This window comes from Poromitra crassiceps, assembly GCF_964638095.1.
Source record: "Poromitra crassiceps genome assembly, chromosome: 9".
Taxonomy (NCBI): Eukaryota; Metazoa; Chordata; class Actinopteri; order Beryciformes; family Melamphaidae; genus Poromitra; species Poromitra crassiceps.
Genome location: NC_139630.1, coordinates 18,890,930 through 18,906,962, shown reverse-complemented (window position 1 = coordinate 18,906,962; position 16,033 = coordinate 18,890,930). Strand labels below are relative to the sequence as shown.

Here is a 16,033-nt window from a genome sequence, read left to right as displayed (position 1 = left end):
AAAAATTGAGCCCACAGTGCATCAAAACGTTGAATTCTGGCCCCATGTATAGCCTAATTGCCTTAATTACCTATGGCAATTAGGTTGTATTTGTGATGTCATCAGTCAGTCAAGCAATTGTGATGCCATCACTGATGTCACTCGAGCAATTGTGATGTCATAATAGCTCAAAGCCTTGAGACTTGCCCGGCCATGACCCATTGCTGCGCAGCACCTATAATAATAATAATAATTATTATTATTATCATATAAAGATATGTTAATAGTCACCTGTAGGTTCTTCACAATAAAAATCGTCTGGGTGCTTTGTCAATGAGTTGTTTGCCTTATATGAATCAGCAGAAATGTTGCAAAACGGCTCCAGACTACTGAAAGTGACCAGGATTAAACGCTAGTCTAGTAGATGTAGAGACAGAAACAAAAGTACAAAAGAGGGAAACTAAACTAAAGCCTTTTACAGCCTTTTAAAATGTATTTTCCTGGTTCACTTTTGACAGGGAGGAGAAGGCACTAAAGGCCTAAACATGGTCGTCCGTCCGCCTCGAATTGGAGCCGTCTCGCCGTCTGGCGGCGCCAGCGAGCCCTACATGCTCGGACGCCACTACGCCCTCCCTCCTCCCACCCTCCCTCCTCCTGTGGAAGCTCCGTGTAAAAATGGCGGAGATTGTGTGCCAGGCAGTCTGAATGAAATTGAATGTAACGTTCCCAATTCTATGTATTAAATTCTAAAAAACGACCCTCAACATTTGGGAAGGCTAAGCCACACAACTAGTTGGTTATAATCTAACATCATGCTTTGAAAGGCGACTTTACAACGATGAGCCAGGGCAACGGCCAATCACAACTCTCCTGCAGCTGACGTCACGCACGTATCGTCGCCGTGAAGTCACATTTTCGAGCAGCCCCCGTCAGCCGACGGCGCCCCCTCCCCGTAGGACGGCGCTCCACCCGCCGTCATACGGGGAGGGCGGGGCGAGGCTCTGACGGACGACCATGTTTAGGCCTTAAGGCAGGTGAAGTGACACTCACCTCCGACATAGGCTACTCAGCTGCTGCAGCTGCACTGACGCTGCGCCTAGATCCTGTCTGTGACAAGCGGCTTGTCCAGTCGTATGCAGCGTTCTGCACCATAACATAGACATCGGTTTGCGCAAACAGATGCAGGATTCTCACAATCCTGCATCCAATTTCAGGCACTGATTGAGCAGAAAAGGAGGGGGCGCATGGGCGCACACCAGCGATTTTTGTTTGTGTTTGTTTGTTGTTGTTTTGTGAGGGCTACAGAGCGCCCTAGCCGAACTGGCGCCCCAGGCAGGAGGCTGTTTCGCCTGTGTGAGCCGGCCCTGAATGTGTGGCTGCATCAGATCATGTGGCAGATGTGGAAAGTCCCTTTAGGCAGTTTCATCTGTTTGATATTAAAGAAAATATTTCACAACAATCCACAGCCTACATGTTGCTGCCTCCAAACACTGTGTGTGTGTCTCACGCCCTCCCTCTTCTCTCTCTTCCTCTCTTTGTTTGTATCTTCGTCGTCTCACAGATATCTTTCTCCAGCTAAAGGTATTGTAACATCGATTTCTACACAGTTTCCAGTCTATTTTACTTTCATGATTATCAGCAGATCTATTTCAACATTTGTGATGCTGTGGAAACTTTTCATGTCTTTTTCATCTTGTATTTACTTGTATTGTAGACTATTTTATTTACTTTATCTCCTATCGCCAAATTTGGCCTTTTTTCATAAATGGATTTTATGGGTACCCACAAATACCCTGTGAAACTTTTACGTACTACAATTTGTTCTTCCTTGGGATTATTATTTTTTGGCTTATACTGAAGTTCAGAGGAAGTAACCGCACCATCAGAACAGACAGGCAGAACTGAATAAGGAGAGTAAAGGCTTTTGCACACTCATTGGAGAAGTGCAGTAAACGAATCACAATGTCCCTTTCATGTTCCATTCCACGGAGCGATCCAATCCGGTCAGAAAAGCCCAACCAAAGCGCTCTGAGCCCCCCCCTCCCTCTTTCATCCCCGTCTGTCTCCATATATATTATTCCATATTATTATGCTTCTCAAACCAATCTCACTGCAGTTTAAATACAGCAAGCATGTAAATTCGCTACACTATAGCAAGATCAATGTGAAAAGAATGTTCTAAACGCATCCGCTAGAAGAATATAGCCTATCCCTGGATGTCATGATGAGATTAGATTGGTGAAAGTTTGGCCACGGTATACTACGGTATAACAACTCTTTTTTTTTCATCGGTCATTGTGCCAGTCTGACGTGCGAGAGAGAGAGAGAGGGGGAGAGAGAGTGAGATGGCAGAGAAGAGCTGCGCGCAATTACGCACAATAATATCCCCGGCGCACTGAATAAGGCCTGGTTTTGAAAAGCGCTAAACGCTAAATTAATGCCAGGGGGGGAAGATAGCGTTAGGCCGGTATTTAAGGCCGAAACGCCCATTCTGGCCTATTCTGGCACTGTGTCACGCCTTTTGGGCCCTAAAAACATGATGCTATCTTCCAGAGGCAGGCGCCAACTGTGTTTTTTTTGCGTTTAACGCCAGTTTAGCGCCTAAGGCCAGTGGGAAGATAGGGGCCCAAGTCTGTATTTTCCATCTGAAATTGTTGCACGTTTTAAAATAAATACAACCTCATGTTGTGTCACTGATGTTTACATACTGACTCCAAAACCTTCGTCCGTCATTTAAACTTTTCGGGACTGGTTCGATTTTCTGCGTTTTTCCCATCAGTCTATTGACTTTTGCCTTTTGCGAGCTGTTTGACCCGCCTGTTTTCAGATGACGGATTTAAAAAATGCATATGAAAAAAAACTGTGCAAAGACCTAAAGCAGTTAAGAGGAACTAAGTGACCGCACCCTCAGAATAGACAGGTAGAACTGGTTACAGAGAAAAAGCAGTGTTTGGGCTCTATCGTCGCAAAGGTGGTAATTTTGCATTAGCGCGCAAAGCCCTACTTGTGGGCCCGCTGCGCTTGGCGTAATCTCGCACAACCCTCTATATAGGCGTGTTTATGCCCAAAACGGTATTCACAAGTGTGAGATCATGTCCACTCCCCATCACATGGTGATGGTATCTTCGCAAGAGCGCAAAATGACACTTGCGGGAGGGAGATGATAGGCTAGAGGCGCACGGACACGCCTGAGCCATGCCTACAACTGGACGGTGGAGGCAGACGATAGCTTAAAGGAGGACTTACCCCCTAGATATGTATCAGAACAGTGATTTGAAAATACCTATGGAAAAAACCAAGAAATGACATATGCTCTTGTCTATACTAAACTCTTTGGCTGTGTTCAAGTCAAGATTTTTTTTTCGGAAATCGACGCCATTACAGTTTGCCTACCGCCTCAAAAATAATTTATTTGAGAGGGGCAATATCTTTATAAATATCAAAAACTAGCCAACGCTGGTAGCCTGTATGGAAATGTATGTGGGCGTCTTATCGATAAGAGCAAAGTGAGGCGAGGCTCGTTTACCGCAGCACACCACACAATAGGACAAACCCCCGCTCTGGGGTAACACAATGCGAGATTTCTCCACGTCATTCCCTCGTCCAACTTGACATGAAAGTCCCTTTTTAATTTTAGTTTGGGGGCTTTTCGTGATTCTTGTTAAAAGTTGTGCAAAAGTTTTCCTCTCAGCAGAGCTCAGCAGAGCGCTGTAGGCTGCTCCCTCTTCCCTGGAAAAGTCACCAGGCACGCTGCTGGTGTGCGCTTTGCGCTGCTGGTGTGTGTGAGATTCTGGCATCGTCTGACGTAAATAGATCAATCAAATGTTTTCCAGTTATGCCTAGTCTGCAAACTTGTTTTAACATGCCAATCGGAGTGTTTTCTGACGAGAATAAAGTAACGTTAACGCTCTGATTACGTGATTCTTTTTAAAAGTTACAGCACCTCTGATTTTTCCTCTCAGGGCGCAGGCAACGCAGGGCAGAGCTCTTCTCATCCTCAGTCAGCCCATTCAGTCTGTCCAAACACAATACCGATATAATCTCAGTAGGAGGGATGCAGGGAAATATATTATATTAGCCGATGTGTTTAGAGCAGCGTTGTCACGTCGTAGTATAGCGTTATATTTTACATGTGCGCTAAACTGCGACGAGATTTGTTTGCGGAAATGTCAGACAGTGCTCTCTCGGCCAGAGGCAGAGAGAGCACAGTCTGCTGCTGCTGCGCGTGCCCCCGGAGCTTGGGGGCTCGTGCATGAGGATAAGGCCTGACTGGCCTGGAGACAGTGCTTCCAACTCGGACTGATAATATAAACATCATCATTCGAGCTTATCCAGGTAAGATATTAATAAAGTAATGACACATTCAGCGGGAAACTAACTATAATTAAGACATGTGCCAACTTCGACAACGTTTGGTTCAGTATTTTAAGAGCAAACTTCCTGAAAAGTTGCTGTTTTGGAGATTTATAAAAGGTTGGGAATGATTTTACAGCAACACAATGCAATGTCCTTCCTTTTATGATTATAGTGGCGTTTATTGATAGTATTGTGTTACATAGGAGTTGGTAGGAAAATAACAGGCGATTGTAATAAATTAACAGGTCAAGTGACATCATGGGAATAGGCTTGGAGTTGTGAGGAGCCGAAAGGGTACAGGGGGAGTAGGGGAGTAACTATCTTGAAATCCCATAGTCTTTGCTTCACCGTGACGTCACGACGTGTCAAATATCCCATTCATTTGAGAGAAAAAAAAAGCAGTGTTCCACCCTTAGAGGGCGCTTATGCCAGATATGCTGCTGAAAAATGATACAAATGGTAAAATGGCAACAGTTTGGTGTCAAATGTGGAAATTTTGACCAGAATTCTTCACACATCACCCCCAAAGTCATATACAGTATATTGGTTAAAAGCTGAAAAAAAGTGTTTTGGAGGTAAGTTCTCCTTTAAAGGAGAATTTCGTTTTTTTTCAACCTGGACCCTATTTTCCACACTGTATGTGTCTAAGGGACTCATCGTGACATTTTTTTTTCAAATTGGTCGAGTACTCACCGAGATAGCCTTGTTTACAGCTTGGCAATGTGCTCAAACAACTACACAGTGTAACTACATAGGGCTTTCTACGCATCGTCAATACACGTTCGCTAATAAAACTGCTTGGGGAAGGCTCAAACTGTCAATAGTGTCTGGCAACATGGAAACGACTCTATAGGCTACATGAATTCTCCGGACAGGGAAAATGGGCGTGAACAGGCGAGGAGAGAGAGAGAGAGAGAGAGAGAGAGAGAGAGAGAGAGAGAGAGAGAGAGAGAGAGAGAGAGAGAGAGAGAGAGAGAGAGAGAGAGAGAGAGAGAGAGAGAGAGAGAGAGAGAGAGAGAGAGAGAGGTGCGGTGCGGTGCTGGAGACAATTCTGCTCCTTTCTCTCTCTCTCCTCTCGCCTCTTCATACACACATTTTCTCTGTCCGACAGTAAACCCCGGAGAATAATATTCATGTATAGAGTCGTTTCCATGTTGCCAAACACTATAATGACAGTTTGAGTCTCCCAGCGGCAAACCAAGCAGTTTTATTAGCGAACGTGTATTGACGATGCGGTGCAGGATTGCCCTGTGTAGTTACACTGATAGTTGTTTGAGCACATTGCTCTATCTGTAAACAAGGCTATCTCCGTGAGTTCTCGACCAATTTGAAAAAAGATGTCACGATGAGTCCCTTAGACACATACAGTGTGGAAAATAGGGTCCAGGTTGAAAACAAAAACAAATTCTCCACACGTTCAGTGCCAGCGACGCCATATGGCGTCATAACTCCAAATTGTTTTTTTGACGGGGGGGGGTGTCGATCTAAGCTTCTTACGTCGCCTCTAACAATATTGTAGCTATTGGAGGTCGATAACCTATTTTACAAACCCATTAGGTGGCGACAGCACTCTCCTGATCAGAGAAAAAGGAGCCAAACACACAGAAATAGTCACTGGGGAAAATGAGGAAATCGCATCGCATCCGTCCGTATGCATCGACGTGCCTCCATAAACGAGCACAACGCCAGCTGTGCCCCCAGCAGCAGCATCCGCTGTCACAACTGAGCACCTCCATGTACGCTGCAACAGCACATTCACATAATCAGCCTTATTATTCCGAACTGGAAGCATGCCAGCCCGTGACAAACACACGCGGAACCAAAAAGCTGAATGTCGCGCACCATTCACTGTGTGTGCGCAGCAAACTCAGCAGAGACTGAGAGCCACCAGACACATAAGACACACCCAGGAGGCGTGTGCAGTTGAGGGGGGGGGGGGGGGAGCACGCAGAGCAGCAGAGCAGCATACACTTCACCCAGACAGACCCAGACATCAGAAAATTAGCTTCAGAGTCAGTGATGTGCTTGAAATGTTTAATTTCACAAAAGGCTCATTATCTCAGCTCGTAGAAAAAAAGGGATGTTTTTGCTTCAATCAAGCTATCTTCTCCGGCTCATAACTAAAGAACGGAAAATGGGATCAATAAACTTTTTTTTGCAGGTGATAGAAGAGAGTCTCATCGTTATTTGTGCGTGTTCAGTGTTTATATAGTAATTATTAAAAAAATTATATGACTGTTTTAAAATGCATTGCGGCCTATGTGGCACAGCAAGCAACCTTTTGCCCAAGGGCCGTGGCACTCAAAGTGTTAAGACACATGGAAGATAGCAATAAGAGGCGCGCAAACGGCAGCGCAAACGATAGCGCCGTACGAAGATAGGTCTCCCTGTCTCTCCCGCTCTCTCTCTCACTGTCTCTCTCCCCCTCCCCCACTCTCTCTCTGTCTCCCTGTCTCTCCCACTCGCTCCACCTCCCTCTTTGTCTCCCTCTCTCTCTCACTAACTCTCTCCCTCCCTCTGCCTCTCTCTCACCCTCCCCCACTCTCTCTCTGTCTCCCTGTCTCTCCCACTCGCTCCACCTCCCTCTTTGTCTCCCTCTCTCTCTCACTAACTCTCTCCCTCCCTCTGCCTCTCTCTCCCCCTCCCCCACTCTCTCTCTGTCTCCCTGTCTCTCCCACTCGCTCCACCTCCCTCTTTGTCTCCCTCTCTCTCTCACTAACTCTCTCCCTCCCTCTGCCTCTCTCTCACCCTCCCCCACTCTCTCTCTGTCTCCCTGTCTCTCCCACTCGCTCCACCTCCCTCTTTGTCTCCCTCTCTCTCTCACTAACTCTCTCCCTCCCTCTGCCTCTCTCTCCCCCTCCCCCACTCTCTCTCTGTCTCCCTGTCTCTCCCACTCGCTCCACCTCCCTCTTTGTCTCCCTCTCTCTCTCACTAACTCTCTCCCTCCCTCTTTCTCTCTCTCCCCCTCCCCAACTCTCTCTCCCTCTCTCTCTCTCACTGTCTCTCCCTCTCTCTCTCTTTCTCACACTGTCTCTCTCCTTCTCTCTCTCTCTTTTTCTCTCCCCCTCCCCCACTCTCTCTCTCTGTCTCCCTGTCTCTCCTTCTCTCTCTCCCTCTCTCTCTATTTTTCTCCCCCTCCCCACTCGGGGACTGCCCCCTAGTCCGACACCTCACGAGACCGAATTTGGGTTAGGGTCTGGGGGAGGTTAGGTTTAGGCGTGGGGGTGGGAGAGGTTAGGTTTTGGGTTAGGGTCTGGGGGAGGTTAGGTTTAGGGTTAGTGAAAAACGGGGAATATAGAACCCGGGGAACATAGAACCCGCATGATCCCCTGTCCAATGCCTCTTTTTTCGGACTCGTGAGGTGTCGGACTCGTGAGGTATCGGACTCGTGCCATGGCACCCCCCACTCTCTCTCTCACTTTCTCTCTCTTTCTCTCTCCCCCTCCCCCACTCTCTCTCTGTCTCCCTCTCACTCCACTCTCTTTGTCTCCCTCTCTCTCTGCCCCTCTCTCTCTCACTCTGTCTCTCCCTATCTCTCTCTATTTAGTCACAGTACAGTAATGAGTTAAAACAGGAACCCAGACATTGGTATTTCCTGGGTCAAACCAGTCCACTCCACGCCCCCCCTCTCCCTTGCTGTTTTTTTTCTCTCTGTCCCCTCCTCTCTCTAGAAGTAGTCACAGTACAGTAATGAGTTGTGTTGCTTTCTGCCTGCAGGTTTGAGGGAAAAGCCTTCAGTTCCCCTTGTTTCTCGCTAGCAGCCAGCGATGCTAACAGGAGGCTATTGATGCTAACAGGAGGCTATTGATGCTAACAGGAGGCTATCGGACCATTAAAGTATCTTAACAAAACATAACTTAAGGCAACATAAAAGGTTTATCACACTAGTTGAAATTTAAACAGCAAAAAATAGCATGAAATGGGATCATGAATGCCTCCTTGTCCTTCTGTCTGCATAGCATTGTGGATAATCTATAGATTATCATGGTATCCCATGTTGACTTCTCCTAGGGTCAGAAGGGTTACACTGGAGAGGTGCCCTCTGTGGCCAGCATGGGGGTATACGTTGTAGCAACTGTATTGTGAGAACTCGAGTTTGAGATGATGTAAAACCAACTCAGGTTTTACAAGTAACAAGAGTTCTCACTGATTCAGCCTTGCATTGCTTTCACATGGTAACGGGCTGAATACACTTTTACAATGGAGACTGGCAGTGGTGATCAGTATATATATACTGTGTATAGGGTTAGTACTATAGACTGGCAGTGGTGATCAGGTGTGTCACGGGCTGAGTGCCAATCACCTGCCAGGATGGCCAAGATGTATCTTCAGTGGTTCATTTGTTTTGAGCATTCAGATAACGTTGCCAAGCAGCTGAGTAGCAATATACTGAGAACTCTGGCTCTTATTCGTAAAATCTGGTTCTTCAGAACAACCAGGTTCTTCAGAACACCACAGTAACAGCTAAGATAAATGCTTCCACATCTATAGCAACTGTTGGAGAAAATGTGGGGCAGGTGGACAATATTACACACACATATTTTGCTCATGCTCAAAATTGGAAAATTACTGGAATGACATGTTTTGATCTGTTAGAGAAATAATGCATATGGACATCCCACAAGACCCAAGATTCCCTCTGTTGGGAATGACACCGGATGGGATAGAAGGAAGGAATCAAAAGTATCTTCTCCAAATCCTCTTCACAGTAGCGGGGAACTGTATCACTTTTAACTGGTTAAAGCCGCCACCCCCCCCCAAATAGACTGGAAACTGTGACGAAGATGCAAACAAAGAGAGGAAGAGAGAGAAGGAAGCAGAGCAGGGAGGAGAGAGTTACGGGCGTGAGACACACACACACACACACACACACACACACACACACACACACACACACAATAAGCTCTTAGCTCATTTAGGATTTAGGATTTTCTTATAGTTTTGTTCTTTCTCTCCTGTACATAATTGTTTATTACGTGTATACCATGAATCGGCATGTGTGACTGTGTGTGTGTGTGTGTGTGCGTGCACATGCCTGCACGTGTGTGTGTGTGTGTGTGTGTGTGTGTGTGAGTGTATGGATATAGATAGAATGTCGATTTTCATCCAGAGGTGTTGTTTGTGTGCGCTTGTGTGTCGATGTGTGTGGGTATGTATGTAAAATATTGTAGGACCACTGTTGTTGGAGATCCTGCATATCACTGCTCTGAAAAAACTTGTAAATACCAATCTTGCTGAATATTATGTCTTAACTCCAGTTGAAAGTGCTTTTCCGTCTTTCTAACTCTGCCATTCTTTCTTTTTATCGTACACTTCATGTTATGGGTTTTGTGATTGCAAGTAGTATCTGAACACTGGAGTAAGATGGTGCAGATATGCATATAGGATCATGATGTAATGATGCCAAAAATGGACGATTATTATTGTTTTCATTATTGCTTAATTTGATTTTATTGTCTGTGCTGCTGTGTTTGAAATACTGAAGTAAAAAATAAGTTAAAAAAAATAAAGACCACTGGGCGTCGCCGTCAGGCGGCCTCCAGCGACGGTCCAGCCAGGACCGTGGTCGTGGTCCTGGTATGTAATTTTGCACATTCCGTGGCACCACCATGGAATGCACTGTTAAGAGATTGTGCTCATTTAATCTATTTCTATGAGATCATTTTCATCTAGTATGTTTCTTCTCTATGTATTTTAAACTGTAATACCCTGTAATATACTCTAATATACTGTAATACAATGTAAAGTACTATACGCTAATATACTATCCTGTAATACCCTATAGGTTACAGAGAAGAGGATGTCGCCTTCTGTAACTCTGACTTGGTTGATGTGGGTCTGCCTGCTGGCTGCGGAGTCCCGTAAGTTTGATTTACAGGCTTAGCTATGAATACTCATTATTTATTTATTGAGTATAAAGCGCGTGTAAATTGTATGGAAGCACATTGCATTCCCCTGGGAAATATGCAGTTTTCAGCTTATTTTCATTTTACAAATGAATGACTCCTGCAAATAAAAATATTCTGATATATTTATCTTAGAATCCTGACTTAATAATCTTGGTAAATCCATATGGTGGTGGGGATGATTTCATCTAGGCTTTTCAAGTTTTATTTCAGTTTTGCTCTGAGACATTTGCAGATACTAGTCTGAGTCATATATTGGAATTTTATAGATTTTGTGTTGCCACCTTTAGGACTTAGGGTAACCCTAACCCACCTCAGCATGGTGCCAAAAACCCATTCAAAAATCTCGAAGGCAGAAACAGTGAAGAACCCGGAAGTGTTAGCATCCATGTTTTCCGGACTCATTTCTGCGGTACTCTATTGGCCCCCACATACTGTAAGTCCAGCCCTGGTTTTAACCCTGAATGAGACTGTCAGTGTTTCAGGATCAAGGAGGAACGATGGCCGTGCTAACAAGCTGTTATTAGGATCACTAAAGAACAACTGATGAAACAGTTTCTACCTTTATGTCACAACAGGCTGACGAAGACAAATATCAGAATGAGTCAAAACATCAAAACATGTCTTTAAGTCTCAAAGCAGGTTGGATGTTTAGCTGAAGCATTGTTGCTCCGCCCCCCCTGACACTGCCAAAACACACGCTCACATTTAAAATGTCACAGCTTCCATTCTTTCTGTCTTTGCAGAAAAACTACTCTATGGGAAACTAGGGGGCAGTGTTGTCCTCAAGCCAGACTTGTCCTCTGTGACTGGTCCCATCACTAACGTAGAGTGGTACCATGGAACTGGCATCGCCATGGAGTGGGATGGAGGGCCGATATCCTCCTATCGTCAATTCAAAGGTAAACTGAGACTCAGGATGATTTCAGCTCAGGTTTAACAGGAGAGGAGACAAGTTGTTCTCTCAGATGTTTGCTGAATGGTGCGTTTTTATTTTTTATTTTAGCCGTGGCCCGAGGCATCATGTTTTCAGGTTGCGCGTACGTAGCCTACGTCTGTCTCATGCTTGTTAACATTTTATCTCAGGAAGGCTTTGAGGGAATTTGTTCAAATTTGGCTCAAACATCCACTTGGAATCAAGAATGAATTGATTAGATTTTGGTGGGAAAAATTGGAAAATTGTGTTCTGGGTGATGAACACAACATAAACCAAGGTGAAAATAGGCTGTTAAAAATATCCTTTAAGAATGCTAACCCTAACCATGTTGCTGCATTTGAAGATCGTGGTGACCTGAACACTTTAACTGGAGAGCTGAGGATCAGAGGATTGACCAGAGAAGACAGTGGATTGTACACAGCAGAGATCAACAACTTCGGCAACATCAAGACTCAACTCACAGTCATCTGTAAGTTATTATGTTGGCTGTTTGTCCAGTTTCAACTGGGTTGATGTGGAGCTTTGTGTTGTTTTCCCCTGAATTCACCACTTGGATTTAACTAAGCAGTCACCTATTGGTTTGTGATCCGCCAATAAACACAAAGAAGAAGACGATTAGTAGGCTACACTTTGTGATCTACAAGAGGAAAATGTGTTTTTTTAGGGCTGTCAAAGTTAACGTGATAATAACGCGTTAACGCAAATTCCTTTTACTATTTATTTTAACGCGCGATTAACGCATGCACTTTCTGTGATGCATCTTGGTCCGCTCCGTAGTTTTGGAAATCAGGAAGTAGCCTCCTAAAGCAGAAATAAATCTCCGTGAGGAGCAGAAAAGGAGTAAGAAAAGGGTATAAAATGGCAAGTTTAGCTTCAAGTAGGGTGAGCAGATGTCCTGCTTTGTGCGGGACTGCACAGCATTTACATGACTTCACACGTCCTGCAAATTGAGAAGATGTCCGAGACAGTAAGAGAGAGAGAGAGAAAGAGAGATAGAGAGAGAGACCAAGACAGCGAGAGAGAGAGAGAGAGAGGCGGGGAGAGAGCGAGAGAGAGAGAGAGAGAGAGAGAGAGATAGAGAGACCAAGACAGCGAGAGAGAGGGGCGGGGAGAGTGCGAGGCACGGAGAGAGCCATGCCTCGCTCACAAGCTGCGGCTCGTTAACTAGTCTGGCCAGCGAGACTACTTGTTAACAGACTGACACTGCAGTCTCAGAGATGCGTAAGTATTCTAACTACAGTGTAGCAATAATAACAATAACCTACCAAAGGCCAATTACATACTAATATGATACTACCCATATTATTTGCACAAACACAAAGCTCTCCTATGTTGTTCCGCACAATTAAAGACAGCCTCAAATCTCAACAGCATCCAGTCTTTCAGATTTAGTCTTCATTTGCCGATATTTACTGTCGTCTTCACTAGCCTACTAACACTGCTGCTATATTACAAAATACATTTATAAATGCCATTCTAAGCTGTGCTCTTAGTTTGTTTTGTTCAGATGAACCAGTAGGCTAATTATGCAGCCTACTACAGTAGCCATGCTTCTACTTCACTATACAGTATATGGTTCAGCATGCACACCCTTGAGGTTATTCTGAAGAATATTCTGGACAGTATTTGTCATTGTTCCAATAATAATAAACATATCCCCATAAAGCAAGCCTATTTGTCTACTCCCATGTTGATAAGAGTATTAAAAACTTGAAAAATATCTGTTTAAGGTAGATTTAGAACAGATAAAAAATTGTGCGATAAATTTGTGATTAATCGCGATTAACTATGGTCAATCATGTGATTAATCGCGATTAAATATTTTAATCGATTGACAGCCCTAGTTTTTTTTACATATTTTTAGTGAAAAAAGCAGCAGTACAAAATCACAAAAACAACGTGTAGTTTTCTTTTTAAAGCCTGTATCCCTCCATTAACACGTTGAGTGCCATAGCCGAGATATCTCGTCTTACATAATCCAACGGTTGAGTGCCATAGACGAGCTATCTCGTCTTACATAAACATTTTTTTTTTTTGACGGTGGGACATCAATCAACCCCTTTTACGTCTTCTATATCAATATTGGAGGAAGAGAATGTGTATAATCTATTTTACCGACCACTAAGTGGCGACAGTTCTCTCCCAAGACAGAGAGAAAGCCACAGCCACGGCGGGTCCGCTGCAGAAAGCCAGTCTAATTACAAGGAAATAGCTGGGCGAAAACTCTTTCGATTTCACACACACACATACACACACGCGCGCGCGCGCACACACACACACACTCGACTACCTTTGCGCATAAATAAGACCAGAATCGCAAAAGCTTCTTCAAACCTCTCAGCCGACACGAACGAGCCAGTTTTTTTACATTCCAGACTGCCCGAAAGCGGCCGCGGAGCCTCCACCCCCTCCGCAGCACAGACGGAGGGAGGAGTTTGGAGACACACACACACTCTCTCTCTCTCTCTCTCTCTCTCTCTAGTCCCGAGAGAGAGAGAGAGGAGAGAGAGAGAGAGAGAGAGAGAGAGAGAGAGAGAGAGAGAGAGAGAGAGAGAGAGAGAGAGAGAGAGAGAGAGAGCACACAGAGTGGGAGACAGACACGCTGTGGGGGCAAAGAACGGACAGAGATCTCTTCCTCTCAGAGCCGCGGAGCAACGCGCGAACACACACACACACACACACACACACACACACACACACACAATACAGTATACAGACTTGCCCAAGGGCACCCATAATCACAGGCAGGTGACTGTTCTGCCAGTTTGATTGAATTTCACAAAACTGCGATTATCTCAGCTTCCTGTCTCAGACGCTAAAACCATGCTGTACTCAACGGCTAATATCTACATAACTACTAACTCTGCAAACTAACTCTTTTAGACAGAGAAAGCACACATTCTATTAGTTATTTTTAGATGATTGGTGTTCACGAAGTCTTAACAGAAAAGAATCCTCGGCTCTTGTAAAATGAGCCAGAATCCTCAAAAAAAAAACTGGCACAACTTACCTACAGGATTGAAAAAACGGCTGGCACTCAATGTGTTAAAACAACAACCCCCACATATCTCCACTTATCCCCCACTATCCTATCCTCCCCAGCCCACCCGTCCCTATTCACCTTATGTAGCCACGCCCACTTGACCCAGTTGACCTATACCAGAGAGCAAAACAAATAACATGAAATAAATAAGTAACCAAAGAAATATAAAAATATATAAAGAAGTAAACAAAGATAAAATATATTAAAGGGCCCATATTTTGCTAATGTATTATTATTTTATTGTTGGCCTCCAGTAGAGTAACTTATTGCATCATTCATAGTTTAAAAAACTCAGTTTATCTTGTACTGGCTCTCACTGCCCCCTTCAGTTCAGTCTCTGTCTGAAACGCTCTGTTTTAGCTCCTGTCCCTTTAAGAACCCCCACCCTCCGAAATACTCCAGGCGGGCAGCGGGGGGAAAGTTTGTTTGCGCAAACCTCTGCCCAGACAGAGGACCCGGACCCCACGTTGAGAACCACTGCAAACCACAATCATGCAGAGAGGGAGAGAGGGAGAGGGAGAGGGAGAGGGAGAGAGAGAGAGAGAGAGAGAGAGAGAGAGAGAGAGAGAGAGAGAGAGAGAGAGAGAGAGAGAGAGAGAGAGAGAGAGACGGACGGACGGAGGGGACACTGTGTTTGGCTGCAGCAAACACAGCGTCCTCACAGCCTTGGAGATTTTCTCAAAGGCGAGGAGTGACGATTTTTTTGGTGTGCCGTTTTCCTCCGGGCAGCCTGACGCTGATTTCCCCCCTCTAAACAGAACTCGATTTAAGTTGTTATTTCGGTCTTTTTCAAAATTATTTTTTCATTTTGTAGTAGTAATGGTTAGGGATGTTCGATATTGGCTTTTTTACCGATATCCGATAATGTCCAACTCTTAATTTCCGATACCGATATCAACCGATACCGATATAAGCGGGCTTTTTTTCCACCAAAATTTCACGTAACAAGTTACATAATGTAGCTTAATGTAGCTGAAGAGTTTAATATATAATATGCATGTTGTGTTAAAGTTGTAAGTGTTAGAGAAGCGAGCTTGTGACCAGAAGGTCGTCGGTTCAATCCCCGGGACCGGCAGGATAAATCTGGGTGGGGAAAGTGAAAAGGCAGCGCTTGCCCCTCCCTCATTACCACCACTGAGGTGCCCTTGAGCAAGGCCCTTAACCCCAACCGCTCCAGTGGAGCTGCTCAGTGGCCAACAGATCAGACTGTGGTTGTACTGGTCAGCTTCCAGGTATGAATGTGTGTGTGAATGTGAACAGGGCACTCCTGAAAAAGAGAGCATTGCTCTCAGTGAGACTCCCCCTGTATTAAAAAAAAAAAAAAAAAAAAAAAAAATCGGCATGAAAACCGATACCGATATTTTCCGATATCGATTTTTTATGCTAATATCGGCCGATAATATCGGTAGGCCGATAATATCGGACATCCCTAGTAATGGTGCATCTTTATTGATACAAGCAGTGTTTTTATTCCAACATGAACCAATAGTATGTTTAATACTAGATTGAAATGCGGCCAGAATGCAGAAATCCCTTGTGATTACACTGTCGCGGCAGTCTACTGGAATGTCAGAACAGGGAAGGGAGGGGCAGGGCGCGCGCGCCGCGGGCCCGGGCTAGGCTTGGCAAAGTTGGCATCACCATGGTAACAAGTCCTACCTGACGTCACTAGAACTATGGCTCTCGCACAAAATCGGCATAAATCCATGTCCTCTCGTCTACGGGAGTTCATGGGGGAGGGGGGGTTCATGGGGGTAACATTAAAACACTTTCACATATTTATTTGAAGCTTAGCCCATGTTTAATATGACC

General features: G+C 44.8%; 1 protein-coding gene across 1 annotated transcript in view; it reads left to right on the top strand.

Moving 5' to 3' along the window:
- Nucleotides 1-1,530: 1,530 nt before the first annotated feature.
- The window catches only part of LOC310781920 (protein NLRC3-like), a 201,963-nt gene continuing 187,460 nt past the window's right edge, over nucleotides 1,531-16,033 (top strand). The window contains exons 1-4 of the mRNA XM_083642563.1: nucleotides 1,531-1,560; nucleotides 10,121-10,196; nucleotides 10,988-11,143; nucleotides 11,522-11,647. Coding sequence (XP_083498689.1) covers nucleotides 10,136-10,196; nucleotides 10,988-11,143; nucleotides 11,522-11,647 — 343 coding nt within the window. The 5' untranslated portion in view covers nucleotides 1,531-1,560; nucleotides 10,121-10,135. The remainder of the gene's footprint in view (nucleotides 1,561-10,120; nucleotides 10,197-10,987; nucleotides 11,144-11,521; nucleotides 11,648-16,033) is intronic.